Genomic DNA, 20,206 nt, shown 5'->3' on the forward strand with positions numbered 1-20,206 from the left:
TAATACATTGATTTATTAATTATTAATCCATTCATTCATCAATTTTTGCTTCTTAGAATAATGCGTTGGTCGGCTGTGAAACATTTAGCGACAGCGCTTTCCCTCACTTTCACTAGCAGAGGTCCTCGTCGAGCTCTGATTTGAAAAGCTTCGAGTAATGAACCTTTTTCTGATACAATTGTGTTGAAAGCTTCGGTGGTTCAGAAAGCTTCACTTCGCCATCACTAATATTTTTGTCACGTTTAGGGATGGCTGACGCGAAACAGTCGTTCCGAAGCTTTGCGAGATCCCGAAGCGCTGATGTTTCGAAACACTGATCCGAAGCGTGATTCAAAACACCCATGTCACGTGACTACGGCTAAATGAAGCTTATGAGTGTTTCGACAGGTGGCGTGCTCCGCCGATTCAGTGTTTGATTGACAGGGTCGGAACAGACCACACAATCGCACATCTGTATAAAAGTGAAGTCAACTCATCTTGACCTAGTGGGTTTTTGTGAGAGGATTTTTCCAAAGATTGGAGAAATTATCTGTAAAAAAAAAAAAAATGTAGGCTAAGTACTTCCAAAGAAGAGAAATTCATATTTTTAATAAGAATCTCCAAAAAAGTGAGAAAATAACATTCTGCACAGTGAGGAGCCTACAAGTTACAAGCTTCACATATTAGAAAAATAGCTACAATAATAAAACATTTAAAAAAAACATTTTTTTTTGGCTCGTTGTCAAGGTTGATTCAGATCAACACCTGCAAGCGACCGCTAGATGTCACCGTTGAGACGGGTCTGGGATTGATTCGAAGCCTCGACACAATATTGCACATTTGGTTCAACTGTTTCATTGCTTCACGAAGCCTCAATCTGCCCACCACTAGTCACGTTTAGAAAGATGAAGATCATGTTAAAAAAGGCTTTTAAAATTCCATACAAGCGAACAATTCAAAAGGCAAGCGAACAAACACACCTTATCATTAATGTGACCAAACCAATGAGAAGTGTAAACACAGTAACTTAAATAGTAAGGCAGACGAGGGTAATTAATGATACACAGCTGAACAGAATGATTAATCATATCAGTAACCATAGCAACTCATGAGTGGCGGGAAACTAGAACAAAGGAAACATGTGACTGAAGATAAACAAATTAAAAGTCCATGAAAATGAATTTAACAGAACATAACTGTGACAATTTTCCCCAAACCGTGCCATTTAAAAAAATAGTATGTTGGCAAGCGGGTCAACTATAAACGTCTCTAGGTGTGTGCAAGTCAGCGGACAGTTGCGGTACAGTGCTGGAGAAATTATGAAGACTTCATGCTTTAGACTGGACCTGTCAATCATGTCATGGATTAAGTCTTTGTTTCTGATTGTGAAGTTCCTAAATATCTGAGCCTGAACTGATAGACTGAAGAGTGTCATTGTTCTCTACAGGTTGAGGGATTGTGGTGTTACAGATGAAGGTTGTGTTGCTCTGGCTTCAGCGCTGAGATCAAACCCCTCACACCTGAGAGAACTGGATCTGACTGAGAATAAACTAGGAAACAGAGGAGTGAAGCTGCTCTCTGATGGACTGAAGGATCCTCACTGTAAACTGGAGCTACTGAGGTAAGATTGTATAAATGTGTCAACATTAGGGTTGTAACGGTACACAAACATGACGGTTCGGTACATACCTCGGTATTGAAGTCATGGTTCGGTACAGCAGGGGGGAGTAAACTAAACGCGAAATTGCTTTCTCTTTTAAACAAATGTGTACATGTGTTTAAATAAATTTAAATAAATGCAGGGAAGAAAAAGGGGAACTGGAGAACGATAAACGGAAGTTTTAAAGTCAGTAAACCGAAAGTAAACGGCAGGAGCTTCATAGTCGACTGCCGCCCATACATAGACAAAACACAATGTAAATGTCCAGGCCTGGTCTTCTCTCGTCTTCCACTGTCGTCACTCCTCCGCTTATCCTTCAGAGCTCCTGGGACTCCAGACGGTGCAGCGCTCAGTGACGTTCATTAAAGGGATAGTTCACCCAAAAATGACAATTAAATAAAATTTTCATTTTATGAAAATTAAAAGTGAACCATCGCTTTAACATTTGCTCCACCGGCCTCACTCCGTTTCCACGGCTTGCGCTGCTCTTCACAGAAACATTAAACTGACAGTAGTTTGAACGATTAAATCTTGTGTATTTTTTCTGTGTAATCTATAGTTTTCAGTGTCGACTAGTAGCAGCTGTACGGTTTAGTCGACTAGTCTTGCACATCCCTATTAAAAACCTCTTTTTCATAGGCTAGTTAACTTATGTTCACATTTCCCTCATTCATGTGTTAGCGCTACCGTGAAGAGCCATGAAGTAGCGACGCTGGGAACAGGTTAATCTATTTAGACCCTTATTTTATTAATTTAAATAACAATATTTGGCGCCAGCGTATCAATTATTGTATCGCACGGAGAAGAACAACGATATATCACCAGATCGATATTTAGTCCCACTGCTATAAGAAGCCCTTCATTACACATTACTATAATATTACATTTTACAACTAACAACAGAGCTCAAATTATTAAATTCAGTTGCTATTGATTTTTAAATATAATAATTAACCCTCAAATATTAAAAACCATGTAAATTGCAAATAAAGCAGGTTCTGCATTAACTTCTAAATATAATTATGAAGTTAATTTTCTACTCAAATTCATTTTTGAAATATAATCATTGACACAGTGGCTGTCATAACTTGTTTTCATGACAAATATATTTAAACGTACATTAAATAATCAAAACACTACTAACAGGTTAAGTAAATATAATGAATTGGCTAATATAGTGCATATTCGAAATGCTTCTCTCTAGAGTTAATTTCACTAGCGAACTGCTGGAACCTGCTGTCAACACTAAATGCCTGAGGTAAATGTAATATTATTCTCAAGATGTTTTATTGATATCTTTCTGCAGTTGAAACACTGGATTAGAGATGTGAACATATCGAGTGATTTGGAAAAGTGACATAATTGTACTTATCATTATGATGAAAACATGAGATCATGACATTTTTTATGATATTGAAATGAACCCCCTGAAGCAGCATGTAGAAGCAGGTCTGAACCTTAGACTGGACCTGTCAATCATGTCATGGATTAAGTACCCAAAATGACCCAATGTACTATTGAAATTGATTTCTGGACATCCTAATGTTATTTTTCCCGAGAATTGTTATTGTACACATGTATTGTATCTGATTTAACAGTGCATATAATGAAAATAAATAAATACAAAATTGCTATCATAAAAATACACTTGTATGTTTGAAATTCTACATATAGTACATTTATGTTCACCAACAACAACAAATATTTTAGAAAATTTTACATTTTAATGTATATTTTAGTCAGAATTATTGCGCTCCTATTCTATTGCGCTCCGTCTGTTTGGCGGCGCTCGTTGACGGAAGTTTAGCTTTCAGCAGCTCGTCCACTCCTGGCAGCAAAATGGAAATATTTTCTTGACTTTCTAATTGCGGGAACTTGCAAAAATTGAAAGCAAGAACTTTCATCAAACTTACAAAAACTGCGGTTTGATGAAAAAGAGAAAAAAAAAAGTGATTCCCCCAACACCCTGTTCTCACTAGACTACTACCTTAAAGTCCCTGTAAACTCAAAATTAAGTATATGTCAAGTACTGACGGTAACTCGCGATTGAGGGGCAAACTGATGTGAATGTGTTCTTGTTAGGGGAGGGGCAGGCCTCAGTGGCTCCAGTGCGTCATCAACTGGGGCGTGTCCAGGAGCTCAGTGGCTCCAGTGTCTCATCAAGTAGGGGCGTGTCCAGGAGCTCAGGCATTCCAGTGTGTCATCAAGTAGGGGCGTGTCCAGGAGCTCAGGGGCTCCAGTGCGTCATCAAGTAGGGGCGTGTCCAGGAGCTCAGGGGCTCCAGTGTGTCATCAAGTAGGGGCGTGTCCAGGAGCTCAGGGGCTCCAGTGTGTCAAGTAGGGGTGTGTCCAGGACCTCAGTGGCTCCAGTGCGTCATCAAGTAGGGGCGTGTCCAGGAGCTCAGTGGCTCCAGTGTGTCATCAAGTAGGAGCGTGTCCAGGAGCTCAGGGGCTCCAGTGCGTCATCTAGTAGGGGCGTGTCCAGGAGCTCAGTGGCTCCAGTGCGTCATCAAGTAGGGGCGTGTCCAGGAGCTCAGTGGCTCCAGTGCGTCATCAAGTAGGGGCGTCTCCAGGAGCTCAGGCACTCCAGTGCGTCATCAAGTAGGGGCGTGTCCAGGAGCTCAGGCACTCCAGTCCGTCAAGTAGGGGCGTGTCCAGGAGCTCAGTGGCTCCAGTGCGTCATCAAGTAGGGGCGTGTCCTGGAGCTCAGTGGCTCCAGTGTGTCATCAAGTAGGGGCGTGTCCAGGAGCTCAGGCACTCCAGTGTGTCATCAAGTAGGGGCGTGTCCAGGAGCTTAGTGGCTCCAGTGCGTCATCAAGTAGGGGCGTGTCAAGGAGCTCAGGCACTCCAGTGCGTCATCAAGTAGGGGCGTGTCCAGGAGCTCAGGCACTCCAGTGCGTCATCAAGTAGGGGCGTGTCCAGGAGCTCAGTGGCTCCAGTGCGTCATCAAGTAGGGGCGTGTCCAGGAGCTCAGGCACTCCAGTGCGTCATCAAGTAGGGGCGTGTCCAGGAGCTCAGGCACTCCAGTGCGTCATCAAGTAGGGGCGTGTCCAGGAGCTCAGTGGCTCCAGTGCGTCATCAAGTAGGGGCGTGTCCAGGAGCTCAGTGGCTCCAGTGCGTCATCAAGTAGGGGCGTGTCCACGAACTCAGTGGCTCCAGTGCGTCATCAAGTAGGGGCGTGTCCACGAGCTCAGGGGCTTCAGTGCGTCATCAAGTAGGGGCGTGTCCTGGAGCTCAGTGGCTCCAGTGTGTCATCAAGTAGGGGCGTGTCCAGGAGCTCAGGCACTCCAGTGTGTCATCAAGTAGGGGCGTGTCCAGGAGCTCAGTGGCTCCAGTGCGTCATCAAGTAGGGGTGTGTCCAGGAGCTCAGGCACTCCAGTGTGTAATCAAGTAGGGGCGTGTCCAGGAGCTCAGGCACTCCAGTGCGTCATCAAGTAGGGGTGTGTCCAGGAGCTCAGTGGCTCCAGTGTGTCATCAAGTAGGGGCGTGTCATGAGCTCAGGCACTCCAGTGTGTCATAAAGTAGGGGCGTGTCCAGGAGCTCAGGGGCACCAGTGCGTCATCAAGTAGCCCCGCCCAAAAAATCCAGGACACAGCAATGGTGAAAAACTTTTTAACGGTCTAACTCCACAATTCAGTACTTCACAGTTCACAGTCTTTGTAATTTGTTTTAGCAATACATTTCTAACATTTATAATGTGTTTAGAATTTTTTTTTAGAATTGCCTTTACAGGGACTTTAATGTAAAGAGTTCTTATTACTTCCTTTGATAAACAAGCATAACACATCACATAAAGTGCAGGGAATATTTAAGTTCTCATCTTGTTTTATTTCAGACCTTAACGGTGCCCTAGAATGTGAAATTGAATTTATGTTGGCATAGTTAAATAACAAGAGTTCAGTACATGGACATGACATACAGCGAGTCTCAAACAGCATTGTTTGCTCTTTCTTATTTAAATCTCGTTTTTGAAAAACACCCCTGAAAAACAGGCGAATCTCCACATAACACCGACTGTGATGCAACAGTCGGGATCATTAATATGTACACCTCCAAAAATGTGCATATGCCAGCCCATGTTCAATGCCAGGCACTGCGCAGTCGAATCATCGGAAGTTCTGCAGGTGAAGAAACAAGCGAGGATCATTGGGAAAATGGCAGATAAATGCTATGTTCCAGGCTGTGCAGGGGATGTGAGGACTTTTCATACCCTTCCCACAGAAAAGAAATGTCAACAGGCGTGGTTGATGTTTATCTATAATCGGATACCGCAATAGTCTAATTCGAAGTTGTTAGTTTGCTCTGCCCATTTCACCACGGACTAATTTTCTAACCTGGGACAATATCAAGCAGGCTTCTCTCAGTGAATAAATTATATACAGAAAGCGATCAAAGAGCAATCTTTCCACACAGCGCAAGTTTATCTGGACACTTGCCAAACTCATGAAATCAATGACGCTGTTACACTGCACCACGAAGCTCTTACTGTATGTACATCATCGTGTTTGCATTGGTGAAAGCATTAGAGAGAGTGCAGAAACTGCGTTGTCTCGCGATCAACAGACTGTCATCTGCTCAATGCTCATCACGACAACATTTTATGTGATGGAAATAGATTTAAATACTTTATAAACATCTCACGATTCGTTAATCTCGATAGCTGTAATAGTAAAAACGTTTAATAGCTGTACCAAAAGTATTCGAGAGTTTCACATGTAATACATAGCTATTTAATATGCAAGCATGTCAGCCAATCACCGCAGTGGCCAGTTACACTGAAGTCTCACAGAAGACACGCCCCTTCAAACAGAGAGTTCAAATCAGAGGCTAAAATCAGGCTAGGAAAAATGCCTTTTATTTCTAAATTATGACTATTTTTGATCTAAAAAACATACTAACATTATAAGGGCAACCCAGGAAACATTATAAAATAATAAAATAACCCCATTCTAGGGCACCTTTAATAAACACATGGCTCAAACTTACAAAACATTGAGTCAAACAAGTTCTGTAACTTTACAAAAGGAATATGCTACAACTTCTGTAAAAATGAATAAATAAAATGTGTGCTTCCTGTTTTACAGCTTTTCGATGATGTTCACGTCGCATAATTAAGTCACTTCATAACGTTACCATGTCAACGGGAAAATGGCTGCTCTTGTGTGAAGTAAACGCAACTTTTTCAACTTTCTGCTAAGATATGTGACTTTTATATATGTGACACAAATGTGTCTTTTTGTTAACGACTGTCCTACTACAAGATTTAACAGAGTAACAGCTCACTACCAGTTACAAAACACACTGTAACAGTCTGTCACAGGCAACTCTAGTTGCATTAGTCATCAATTAATTTCTTAAATTATCCTTTGACTATGTTCTGGTCCGCCATCTAGTGGCGAATTATTTTTTGGGGGGTAACCAAGGGGGTAATCCATCAGCCAAAAACTGAAGCCTCGCGGGAGCCGCCATTGTAGCAGAACTTCACCTGCTGTTAGCATTACATTGACTCTCATTCATTTTGGCGTCACTTTGACAGCAAATAACTTCACATCGGAGACGCCCAAAAACTTAATTTGTCCATTATTTATTTCTAAAGAAACACGACAATGTATAAAAGGCTCCATTACTTTGTATCTTACATTATGGCCCCGTAGAAGCCGTTTTTGTAAAAATAGGCTAACGATTGCGTCATAACCACGCGACTATCTGTCGCACTTTCGAGAAACTACCGTATAGACAGGAGGAGAAGCTCGCAGGCAATCTTTTAATGTCTATGAGGCAATCGGGGGGACATAGAGGCATAAAGTCAAGGAGAAGCCCATAGATAGAGAGTCCATAAAAGCAACAGGACAAAATATTTCAACAACGTATTTGAGGAATTAGGTGATTCAGATTTGTCTTGGCACAGCTACTAGAAGATTTACAAATTATTTTATTTATTTGTAAGTTGATTATTCATTCTTATTTTGTTGCTGACTGCTTACCTTTAATAATGTTTTAAATTCACATTAATTAGGCTGGCAGTTTTTTGTTGTAGTATCAAAATTGGATTAAATAATAGATATTTCACTGGTGTCTAAACATTTGTACCACTGACCCAATCCTCAGCACTGACCCTTCTGGAGCGGCTCTAGTCTAAATATGTGCTGTGCTATTCAGTGAAAGATAAAATATGATAGCGCAATAGAATGCACAGTTACAGAAGCTCATACAATGCATTTTAGCAGGCTTAATTAAGCATGAAAATAATTGCAAGAAATATATATTTGATGAACAAATTAAGCCAACTAATATGATTTATATTCTTCGGGTTTATCTACTAATACGTTTAAAAATTTACAAATGGTGTCAAAATTCAGGGATCGGTTACGGTATCGGTATCTTGTTCTGCAAAAAGTGGTATCGGTGCATCCCTAATTCAAAATATTGTGATTTTTATTTTTTTTATTTTTTTAAATACAGGTGTTTCATGCTAAATCAACGCTGCAGCCCGTCTGAGATATAGAGCTATTTCTCATGGCTATGAGCATGATATTAAGTATATGATAAGTATATAATACAACTTTCATTTTTCAGGTCAATCATATATATTAATGGAAAAAAAAATCAGTTTCAATATCCTTTCAATGGTTAAGGGGATTTCCCATGCCTGACAGCGCTGGTCAATGGATTGACCTCTATGAAGTGAAACATCAGATACCATATACATTTAATTTGAGTAAAAAAATAAAATGAAATAAATAAATAAAAATAATAATAAAGATATTGTTTGATAAGTGATGATTGAAGTCCTTGAAATCCAAAAAAAGTAGTGCTTGAAAAGTCCTTGAAAGTCCTGGAATTTCATTTGACAGAGTCTGTATGAACCCTGTTAATACATTGATTTATTAATTCATTATTCTTACTTTCATTTATCAATTTTTGCTTCTAAGATTAATGCGTTGGTCGGCTGTGAAACATTTAGCGACAGCGCTTTCCCTCACTTTCACCAGCAGAGGTCCTCGTTGAGCTCTGATTCGAAAAGCTTCAAGTAATGAACCTTTTTCCGATACAATTGTGTTGAAAGCTTCGGTGGTATAGAAAGCTTCACTTTGTCATCAGTAATATTTTTGTCACGTTTAGGTTGTAGGAAGCATAGGAAGATAAAGATCATGTTAAAAAAAGGCTTTAAAAATTCCATACAAGCGAACAATTCAAAAGGCAAGCGAACAAACACAACTTATCATTAATGTGACCAAACCAATGAGAAGTTAGCCTCGTGAGACCATCCTGATCTCGCGAGCTTTCAAGGTTTCACTCGCAGATCAGTCTGGATACTTTCCGTTAAAGAAAATTTGGGAGCAGTTCACCAAACGAACGTCCAATCAGCGTTGGCTTTGAGGCGGGTTGAGGTGTGACGCAACGAGAAGCGCGTCAGTTCAGTCTAAAGAACATGTCGGCTTCAGCGGATGAAACTAGCATCAGCGTGGCTATCGAGCAAGTTTTATCGGAACTTCTTCACTGAAAGAAGAGCAAAACACTGCTCTGGAGGCTTTTCTCAGAGGAAAAGATACGCTCTGTTAGTACGTCATATGCTTCGTTGATCTGATTGGTTGATTTGGCCCGTCTATCACCAACATAGGCCAATCAGCTAACCAGTATTTTCGCCCCTTACCAAAACTACTTCAACGGAAGGTTTCCAGATGGATATGCGGAGCAAATCCATCTGGCGGAGTCAGGTTAATGAGAAGTGTAAACACAGCAACTTAAATAGTAAGGCAAACGAGGGTAATTAATGACACACAGCTGAACAGAATGATTAATCATATCAGTAACCATAGCAACTCATGAGTGGCGGGAAACTAGAACAAAGGAAACATGTGACTGAAGATAAAGAAATTAAAAGTCCATGAAAATGTATTTAACAGAACATAACTGTGACAATTTTGCCCAAACTGTGCCATTTAAAAAAATAGTACGTTGGCAAGCGGGTCAACTATAAACGTCTCTAGGTGTGTGCAAGTCAGCGGACAGTTGCGGTACAGTGCTGGAGAAATTATGAAGACTTCATGGTTCAGACTGGACCTGTCAATCATGTCATGGATTAAGTCTCTGTTTCTGATTGTGAAGTTCCTGATTATCTGATCCTGAACTGAGAGACTGAAGAGTGTCATTGTTCTCTACAGGTTGAGGAAGTGTGGTGTTACAGATGAAGATTGTGTTGCTCTGGCTTCAGCGCTGAGATCAAACCCCTCACACCTGAGAGAACTGGATCTGACATTTAATAAACTAGGAGACAAAGGATTGAAGCTGCTCTCTGATGGAATGAAGGATCCTCACTGTAAACTGGAGAAACTGTGGTAAGATTGTATAAATGTGTCAACAATAGGGGTGTAACGGTACACAAACATGACAGTTCGGTACGGGTTCGGTACAGCAGGGGGGAGTAAACTAAACATGAAATTGCTTTCTCTTTTTTTATTAAACAGTTTTTCTTTTCAACAAATGTGTATATGTGTTTAAATAAATTCTATTATAATAAAAAAATCAATCTTAGCTAATGCTGTAAACTATATAAGGTGCTAGCGGTGGGAATCACGGGGTTCCTCACGATACGATACGATACACGACACATGGCTGTGAGAAGGTTAACCCTCTGGGGTCGGCGGTCTCGCGGTTTATCAGTGCAAAAGAGACTCAAATTACTCTGTTGATTTTGATCTTACATATAAGTGTTGTACATCATTAGATCCTGTTAAGTGTCTATTTTTTTTGTGGGTACTCACAATAAAAACAAAGTGTTGTGCTTTTCGTCAAATAAAGAAAAATAAACATGATGCGCGTTTTGCCTTCTCTCTGTCAGTGAAGTCCATTCTGAAACGCGTCCGAAAAATGAACTGTAACTCTGTCAATACTTGTCACAGAGATACGAGAGATTTCTCTGTATGAAGCTGAAATTCTCTTCTTTTAAATGAAGTAATTTACTAAAAAAAAAAAATATTTCCAGTTTATGTAATCCGTTTGAAACTAAGGAGAGGTACAGTTTTTTCGTTCTCCCTTCATTATCTGTAATGAGCTGAGATCGCCACGCCCCAAGAGCTTTTCACATGGTAAATAGGTGATCTATGCATCGCACACGCGGCACGCCCCCCGATCAATGCCATAACAACACGAAGTTTCTTCATCAGATTCACTGATAGTTCATCGAGTTTCGAGGATGGCAGCACGCTACTCCGAGAAAGAGGCCCTTCAGATGATTCTGGACAGCGAGGAACAGTTCACCTTTTCTTCAGAGGAAGATTGCGACTCGGACGACGAACGGCTGCAATTTCAAGAACGAATTGATCCCGCGGAGGATACAAGCTCGGAGTAAGTTGTTTAGTGTTATAATTCCTTTTCTGATCATATAGAGCTCAAATGAATTTTCAGACTATATTTTGCCTAGTTTTGGCTAGCTTTTGACATAGGAAATATTGCTTCACAATATCCTAACATTGTACGCTCGTGTAAACTTTTTTAATGTGATATTCTCTAAACATATTTGTATATTAGCATACATATTTTCCACTCAGTTTGGATTAGTTTATGACACTGATTATCATGCTAAAAAGCCTACTGCCTTATGTGTAATGCATTTTGTTCGCGAACTGCTTAGGTTATATGAGAGAAATAATTTCAGACTCCGGTAAAATACGTGATACTGTCTAAATACAATATATGTTATATATAAATGTTCAGTTTTGGCTAGCCTATGATACTTTATCATGCGTAAATACTTGTTTGTGAATACAGGTGTAAATGTTTGAAATGTAACTTAGTGATGTGTCGTTCTTTCGCAAACAATCCGTTCATTGTGTAGCCTATCCCTAAATGCGTTCTGTCTATATGGGCCATAGATACTCGCAAATGTTCAGTTTTGGTTAGCCTATGACACTAATTATCATGCTTACTGCCTTGTGCACTGTTTGTGAATACAGGTGTAAATGTTTGAAACGTAGTGATGTGTCGTTCGCGAACGATCCGTTCATTGAGTATAGCCTATCATAAATGCGTGCGTTCTATATGGGCCATAAACAGATACTCTGTTATATACATAATGTATGCTAACAGTTATTTTGTTTTGTTTTTTAGGAATGTGGCTGCATCATGCAGCTCTCCTTCTCCAGCACCTCGCAGAGGGACACGCAGGTGTCGTTCAGTTCTCAGTGCGATCGAGAATTATACTGAGTAAGTGCATAGACGTAATATTTTACAGATTAAATGTAGCCTAATTGTGTTTACATCGTCATAATGTAAAAGTTCATATTCTTGTGTGAAATTACAAATGTCTTTTTTAATCCATGGTAATTAGTGATTGATAATGATAATAATACAGTTTCTTTGATTGTGTGTGCTCTGCTGCATCAGCCTTCAGAAATCATTCTGATATGATTTTTTTTTTTAAATCAATGTTGGAAACAGTTGTTAAACAGTTTTTTAAACCTGTGATAGTTTTTTTTAGGATTCTTTGAATAAAAATATTTTGTTTATTTAAGTTTGGTCTTTTTATGTTTGTTTTTTTGAAAGGATGTGTTAAGTGATAGTAATGACTTTAAGTCTTTACATTCTTAGGAAAGAACGTAAATTCTATTTTGAATAAATGCTGTTCTTTTTAACTTTTTATTCATCAGTGAATCATTCTTAGTTCAGGCTGCCTCACAGCACCTTGGGCCATTAGGGGAGTGTCTTTAGTCTTCCCAGGTGTAAATCACATTAATATTCATGGCCATTCACACATACCACGCATACAGCAGTGCTGACCAAAAACTGACGTAAGAAATTTAAATCGTTATATTATTGTTTGTGAAAGAGTGGGTAGAATGATTTTCACTTCATTTTGCAGTAAAAATTCTAGCCTACAAGAATAGTAACTCAAAAGTCTTGTGGACAACTATTCAGTATGTGTTAAATGGCCTTATTGCGGTGACATTTTTTCCCCCAAAACGTACTAACCACGCATAATATTTTTTTTTCCTATAAAATGCAAACATGTACATCCAGTTTGCTCACATATTATTGTAGCAGAGTTTGTGCTGAATACAGCAAATTTATATGTTGGCAAATGGTATGTTTTAAGTAGCTGAAATAAGCACAAATGTCAGGGCATGTCAAAACATCTCAAGGGCCCCAAAAATACCTCAGACCCCAGAGGGTTAAGTGCAGGTTTTCTCTCTTTGTTAAAGTCCAAACTGTTAGAAATAGCACAAAATGGTTTTCAGTCTGTAAATTAAATTAAACATTTTAAGTAAATTATATAGACGAATCCACTGATAGACGCATGCTTTTAAACGCTGCCGTGTGTATCTGTGTAAGCGCTCGGTGAAGATGTCTATTTGCAAGTTTTGTAACTGACAAGTCTAAAAGTAAAAACCCTCTAAAGACTTGCATATATATGATCCATTTGTTTTTTTCTCTGTGTTGAAGTGAATACGCGATGGGCATTTGCTTGCTTCGGCTATCACACATTCGTGGATGTGCTGAATATGGTTACGCGTGGCTCTAGAGGAATTATGCCAGTTTGAAATGGCACAGCTAACGCTGGGAGCAGGGAAATCTATTTAGAGCCTTATTTTATTAATTTAAATATCAATATTTGGCGCCAGCGTATCGATTATCGTATTTAGTGATGGGTCGTTCGCGAATGAGTATGACGGGAGCTGGCTCGCATATCTGAAGAGCCGACTCTATTTTTTAAAATATAGCCTATATAAATTAAATCATTATGTAATAATGAAATAATGAATGAACTTAATTTTATTTAAAATGATTGACTAATTCAAAGAACAAAAATGTTATATAGGCCTAAAGGCGCACACATTCGTTTCGACTGTCTGATCAGCTTCACATTCTGTTCCTGTCAATCATACACGAGGTGTCTGTCAACCAATTATACGGCATGAGGGAGGGGCCGAGCCATTGTGTGTGTGTGTGTGTGTGTGTGTGTGTGTGTGTGCGTGTGTGTGTGTGTGCGTGCGTGCGTGTTATACAAAACATAGTGAGATAGTTCTGCTGGTTATAACATGCCAATAAAGAAGAGAGAGAAAGAGGGACCAGTTCAATCCTTTCAGTTATTTATTTTTCTTTAATATGGGTTCTATTATGTTGTTCAGATTCAGATTGTATTTGTTTTGAATGTTGTTTCTATACATTAAAAAGTTGTAATTTAAATATTTTTCATAACAAATCAATGCATTTTTCAAGAAATTGTGAGACATTGTGAGTATGATTTCATTTAATAATTTAATTAGAATTGTTTTCACACGTCATAGTCAAAACATTATTTTTTTAAAGAGCCGTTTGTGAGTCAAAAGAGCCGGCTCTATTATGCCAGTTTGAAATGGCACGGATAACGCTGGGAGCAGGGAAATCTATTTAGACCCTTATTTTATTAATTTAAATATCAATATTTGGCACCAGCATATCGATTATCGTATTGCACGGAAAAGAACAACGATATATCACCAGATCGATATTTAGTCCCACTGTTATAAGGAACCCTTCATTACACATTACTATAATATTAAATTTTACAACTAACAACAGAGCTCAAATTATTAAATTCAGTTGCTATTCATTTTTAAAATTAATAATCAATGCTCAAATAATAAAAACCATGTAAATTGCAAATAAGGCAGGTTCTGCATTAACTTCTAAATATAATTATAAAGTTAATTTTCTACTCCAATTCAATTTTGAAATATAATAATTTGTTTTAAACATAACTTGTTTTCATGACAAATTTATTTAAACAAACATTAAATAATCAAAACACTACTAACAGGTTAAGTAAATATAATGAATTGGCTAATATAGTGCATATACAAAATGCTTCTCTCTAGAGTTAATTTCTCTAGCGAACTGCTGGAACCTGCTGTCAACACTAAATGCCTGAGGTTAATGTAATGCTACGTGAGATATTATTCTCAAGATGTTTTGATATCTTTCCACAGTTGAAACACTGGATTAGAGATGTGAATATATAGAGCGATCGTCTCTTCTTCTGTGCTTTTTACTGTTAGCAAACAGCGTTGCATTGCCGCGCGCCCCCTTCTGGATCGGAGTGTGGATCGCCTGTGACTGAATGTATTCGTCGTTCGACTGCATGCACTGATCCGTGACGTCCGTACCGAACGATTCAGGACGAATACATGTACCGTTACACTCCTATCAACATCCTCCATATTCCTCCCACTGTGAATATTGAAAATTACAAAACAGTAAAACAAAATTAATTAATTAATTTATTTATTTTAAAAGTGACATAATTGTACTTATCATTATGATGAAAACATGAGTTAAATGATTGACATTTTTTATGATATTGAAATGAACCCCCTGAAGCAGCATGTAGAAGCAGGTCTGAACCTTAGACTGGACCTGTCAATCATGTCATGGATTAAGTCTCTGTTTCTGATTGTGAAGTTCCTGCTTATAATAATAATAATAATAATTCATTACATTTATATAGCGCTTTTCTGGACACTCAAAGCGCTTTACATAGAAGGGGAGGAATCTCCTTAACCACCACCAATGTGCAGCATCACCTGGATGATGCGACGGCAGCCATATTGCGCCAGAACGCCCAACACACACCAGCTTACTGGTGGAGAGGAGACAGAGTGATGAAGCCAATCAGTATATATATGGGGATTATTAGGAGGCCATGAGGGATTATTATCTGATCCTGAACTGAGAGACTGAAGAGTGTCATTGTTCTCTACAGGTTGAAGTGTTGTGGTGTTACAGATGAAGGTTGTGTTGCTCTGGCTTCAGCGCTGAGATCAAACCCCTCACACCTGAGAATACTGGATCTGACTGAGAATAAACTAGGAAACAGCGGAGTGAAGCTGCTCTCTGATGGACTGAAGGATCCTCACTGTAAACTGGAGCTACTGAGGTAAGATTGTATAAATGTGTCAACATTAGGGGTGTAACGGTACACCAACATGACGGTTCGGTACATACCTCAGTATTGAAGTCACGGTTCGGTACGGGTTCGGTACAGCAGGGGGGAGTAAACTAAATGCGAAATTGCTTTTCTCTTTTTTTTTTTTATTAAACAGTTTTTTCTTTTAAACAAATGTGTATATGTGTTTAAATAAATTCAAGTTTTGTAACTGACTAGTCTAAAAGTAAAAACCCTCTAAAGACTTGCTTATATATGATCCATTTGAGCACTTAATCTATTAATCAAACTGTCAAATCCCATAATAAACACTGCTAAACTCCGCACAGTTGGCGAATAAAGCTGATTCTGAAGCCGTTATTTTCTCTGTGTTGAAGTGAATACGCGATGGGCATTTGCTTGCTTCGGCTATCACACATTCGTGTATGTGCTGAATATGGTTACGCGTGGCTCTAGAGGAATCGCGTGAGCTCTAGTGGCTCAGCGCTACCCTCTTCCAGTATTCCAATCCTGGCCATCAGAACACACCGGAGGACATGACAGCCGTCCGGTTCCCGATGGAGGGTCGTGCACCATTTAACTCACCGGCGGTAAAGCCATCATCACCGGGGAGACTTGCTGTACTGAGTACATCTCCAGCCCTCCCCAGGAGCAATACCGGCGGTGACCATACGCTCGTGAGTACATTCAATGTCCAACCGAGTAACCAGCACCGCAGGAATTCACCAGACAAACATGTGTACAAGAAAAACAAGCGTGGGGAAGTAAACAGAGCCATCCGTAAGAACCGGTAGTGGAAAGTTTTTTCAACTGTAAACAACTTGAGGATTATCTGGGATCCGAAAGCTAAGCCAAAAGGCATATTAGGCGGCCACCAAAACATACAGAGCTTAAAATCCAAAAGTGATCAAATAAATCATATATTACTAGAGTCTAATTTAGACTTCCTCTGTTTAACGGAAACTTGGCTTCAAGATAACTCTCCGTCCGCTGCTCTAATAGTTCCTGGTTATATTTACCGGAGAGACCGAACTGATGCAAAAGGGGGTGGAGTTATGATATTTGTAAGAAATACCATCCATTGCAATGAGATTCAATTGCAAAATCCATTGCAATGAGATTCAATTGCAAAATCCAAGTGGTCTAGAATGTGTAGCCTTGAATATGATTATCTCGCCTCAGATGTCCTACACCATTGTGGTAATTTATCGACCACCTTCCTCAAACATTAGCTTTTATAAAAAACTTAAGACTTTATTATGTCAATTTGATTTTAAGAAAGAAATAATCATAATGGGTGACTTCAACTTAAACTGGGAAGATAAGTCCTCAAGAATGAAGCTCAAGCTAATTTCTGATGGTTTTAATCTGGTTCAACTGGTTAAAGGTCCAACAAGAATAACAAACAGCACCAGTACTCAAATTGACCTTATATTCAGTAATAGACCGGAAAGGATCACAAAATCATTTAATATGATAACTGGGCTATCAGATCATAATATGGTGCTTATATCAAGAAAACTCACTTGCAAGCGGGTTATGAACGCTGGCAATAAGGAATTCTTTGGCATACCGAAAAACAAACAAGATGACTTCAAGGCAGCCATAAAAAATATAAAATGGGATGAGTTACTTCCTGAAAATGATTTAGAAATGACCAGTCAAATCTTTACAGAAAAATTGCAATCTACAATCCACGAATTTTCAATTAGAATTAAATGTAAAAACAAGAAACAGAGTCTTCCCTGGATGAATGAGAAAGTTCTAAAATTAATGAAGGAGCGGGACAATGCTTTAAAAAAATCCATAAAATCAAAGATGTCCATTGATGGGTATAACTTCGTTAGGCTAAGAAACACAGTAACTAGAGAACTGAGAAAAGCAAAGGCGGACTTTTTCATTATAATTGCTGAAAATTCAAATGGTAACTCAAAAGCCATATGGAGTCAGATAAAAAAATTAACCGGTCAAAACATTAGTATAACTAAGCCAATTGTACTAAAAGCAAATTACACAATCTTGAAGAGTCCGACTGATGTGGCACAGGCCTTTAATCAATACTTTGTTGAGTCAGTAGATAGTATTGCCCAATGTTTTGCAGTACAACAAAACAATGCACTTCCAGCTAATATTAGGGAGCCAGCATTAACACTAAGACCAGTATCAGAGGATGAGGTTGTAAAAGTAGTCACATCTCTCAAATCCTCAAGGGCTAAGGATGTCTATGGTATGGATACACTTATGCTGAAAGAGATTAATTCTTCAATAGTTACCCACTAACACACATAATCAATATTTCACTGGCTCAAGGAAGGTTTCCTAATTCATGGAAACCTGCTGTCGTGACCCCTATTTTCAAATGCGGTGACCCTCTACTGACTTCCAACTACAGGCCCATCAGTGTTGTACCTATAGTATCGAAAAATTCTGAAAAACTGATTAACAAACAAATCATTGACTATCTCAACAATAGTTCCTTTCCACTGCATCCAATGCAATTTGGATTCAGGGCTAATTACGCGACAGAAACAGCTACATGTTACTTCATAGAAAAAGTTAAGGCATCACTGGATAAAGGCAGGGTTGTAGGGGCAGTGTTCCTTGACTTAAAGAAAGCATTTGACACGGTTAATCATAACATCCTATTGTATAAATTATTGAAATTAAATTTTTCTTCAGAGTTGGTCAATCTTATCAAATCCTATCTCTCACTCCGCTCTCAATATGTTAAAATTGGTAACTATAAATCAAACCCCCTATGTCTTTCAACCGGTTTGAAATGGCACAGCTAACTGCTAACGATACTGTGAAGCAGCTTTGATACAATCTGTATTGTGAAAAGCGCTATATAAATATATTTGACTTGACTTGACTTGACTAACGCTGGGAGCAGGGAAATCTATTTAGAGCCTTATTTTATTAATTTAAATATCAATATTTGGCGCCAGCGTATCGATTATTGTATTGCACGGAGAAGAACAACGATATATCAACAGATCGATATTTAGTCCCTTCATTACACATTATTATTATTACATGGCTAAGTAGAATTACAATGTAGATTGCGGTCTGTTATTTCTTGATAACAGACGCTGCTTAGTATAACAGAGCATTGCCATGAAAAACAGAGCGTTGCCATGAAAAACAGAGCGTTGCCATGGACGCAGTTCAGAGACGGAACGGACTCTTTTCTTTAGTGGAAGCAATACAATCGTTTTTAAATCAATAAACTCCTTTTTAAATCAATATTTTGAGTCAAATTATTGATTTATTTGGTAGGTAGCCATGTAATAAGCGGGATAATGTATAGCGAGGCGGTTGTTATAGCGAATACCACCCCTTCAGGCTCCGCTTCGCGTCGGGCTCCTAGTCAGCCTGTCGGGGTGGTATTCGTTATAACCACCGCCTCGCTATACATTATCCCTTACCTATAATATTACATTTTACAACTAACAACAGAGCTCAAATTATTAAATTCAGTTGCTATTTATTTTTAAATATAATAATCAACACTCAAATAATAAAAACCATGTAAATTGCAAATAAGGCAGGTTCTGCATTAAAGTCGGCATGAAATCAAATTTGACAAATCTTCTTTTTATATGTAATATTGTAGTGTTTATTATAAATGATTTATCTGTGCACTTCATTATTTTTTTTAAATTCATGTACCCTTATAATCTTTAATCAAATACATTACCCTTCCCTCCCCCCTCGAAACGACCTCTCTTCTCTTCTGGTCACATGCCATGGCGAAAGGGTGCGGCCAGAACCGATGAGGGTGCAGCTGTCGGTGCACCGCCTCTCAGAGAACCTGTCACTCATCTTGGTTCACGGGAGGATCGTATAAATATGGGCTGATTCCTGCCCGAAAATTTAGCTGCTCGTCCTCGTTCTCGTCGCCGGGCTCCTCAATAAAAAATCCTTCATGGAAGGGTAACGGTGGTGAGTCCGGTGGAGAGAAATCCTCCACAACTGAATGTAAACTGGCATTCAAATCTGCCTCCATTTTGTTTGCAACGCCCAACCTCTAACGATCCAATCAATTCCCAAAAGACGAAATCAAGCTCCGCCCTACATTTTTTCTAATTTCAGAAGCCGTTTCACTCGGATATACGTCACAACAAGGAAAAAATGACAATCTCAACTTCCGTTTCATGCCGACTTTAACTTCTAAATATAATTATAAAGTTAATTTTCTACTCCAATTCATTTTTGAAATATAATAATTTACACAGTGGTTTGTTTTAAACATAACTTGTTTTCATGACAAATTTATTTAAACGTACATTAAATAATCAAATCACTACTAACAGGTTAAGTAAATATAATGAATTGGCTAATATAGTGCATATACAAAATGCTTCTCTCTAGAGTTAATTTCTCTAGCGAACTGCTGGAACCTGCTGTCAACACTAAATGCCTGAGGTTAATGTAATGCTACGTGAGATATTATTCTCAAGATGTTTTATTGATATCTTTCCACAGTTGAAACACTGGATTAGAGATGTGAATATATAGAGCGATCGTCTCTTCTTCTGTGCTTTTTACTGTTAGCAAACAGCGTTGCATTGCCGCGCGCCCCCCTTCTGGATCGGAGTGTGGATCGCCTGTGACTGAATGTATTCGTCGTTCGACTGCATG

At 38.9% G+C, this 20,206-nt stretch overlaps 1 protein-coding gene across 1 annotated transcript in view; it reads left to right on the top strand.

Annotated features, from left to right (window-relative positions):
- The window catches only part of LOC130077755 (NACHT, LRR and PYD domains-containing protein 12-like), a 415,411-nt gene that overhangs the window by 37,910 nt on the left and 357,295 nt on the right, over positions 1-20,206 (top strand). The window contains exons 4-6 of the mRNA XM_056243090.1: positions 1,427-1,600; positions 9,804-9,977; positions 15,380-15,553. Coding sequence (XP_056099065.1) covers positions 1,427-1,600; positions 9,804-9,977; positions 15,380-15,553 — 522 coding nt within the window. The remainder of the gene's footprint in view (positions 1-1,426; positions 1,601-9,803; positions 9,978-15,379; positions 15,554-20,206) is intronic.

This window comes from Rhinichthys klamathensis, unplaced genomic scaffold (genome assembly GCF_029890125.1).
Source record: "Rhinichthys klamathensis goyatoka isolate OS25496 unplaced genomic scaffold, OSU_Roscu_1.1 h1tg000776l_1, whole genome shotgun sequence".
Lineage (NCBI taxonomy): Eukaryota > Metazoa > Chordata > Actinopteri > Cypriniformes > Leuciscidae > Rhinichthys > Rhinichthys klamathensis.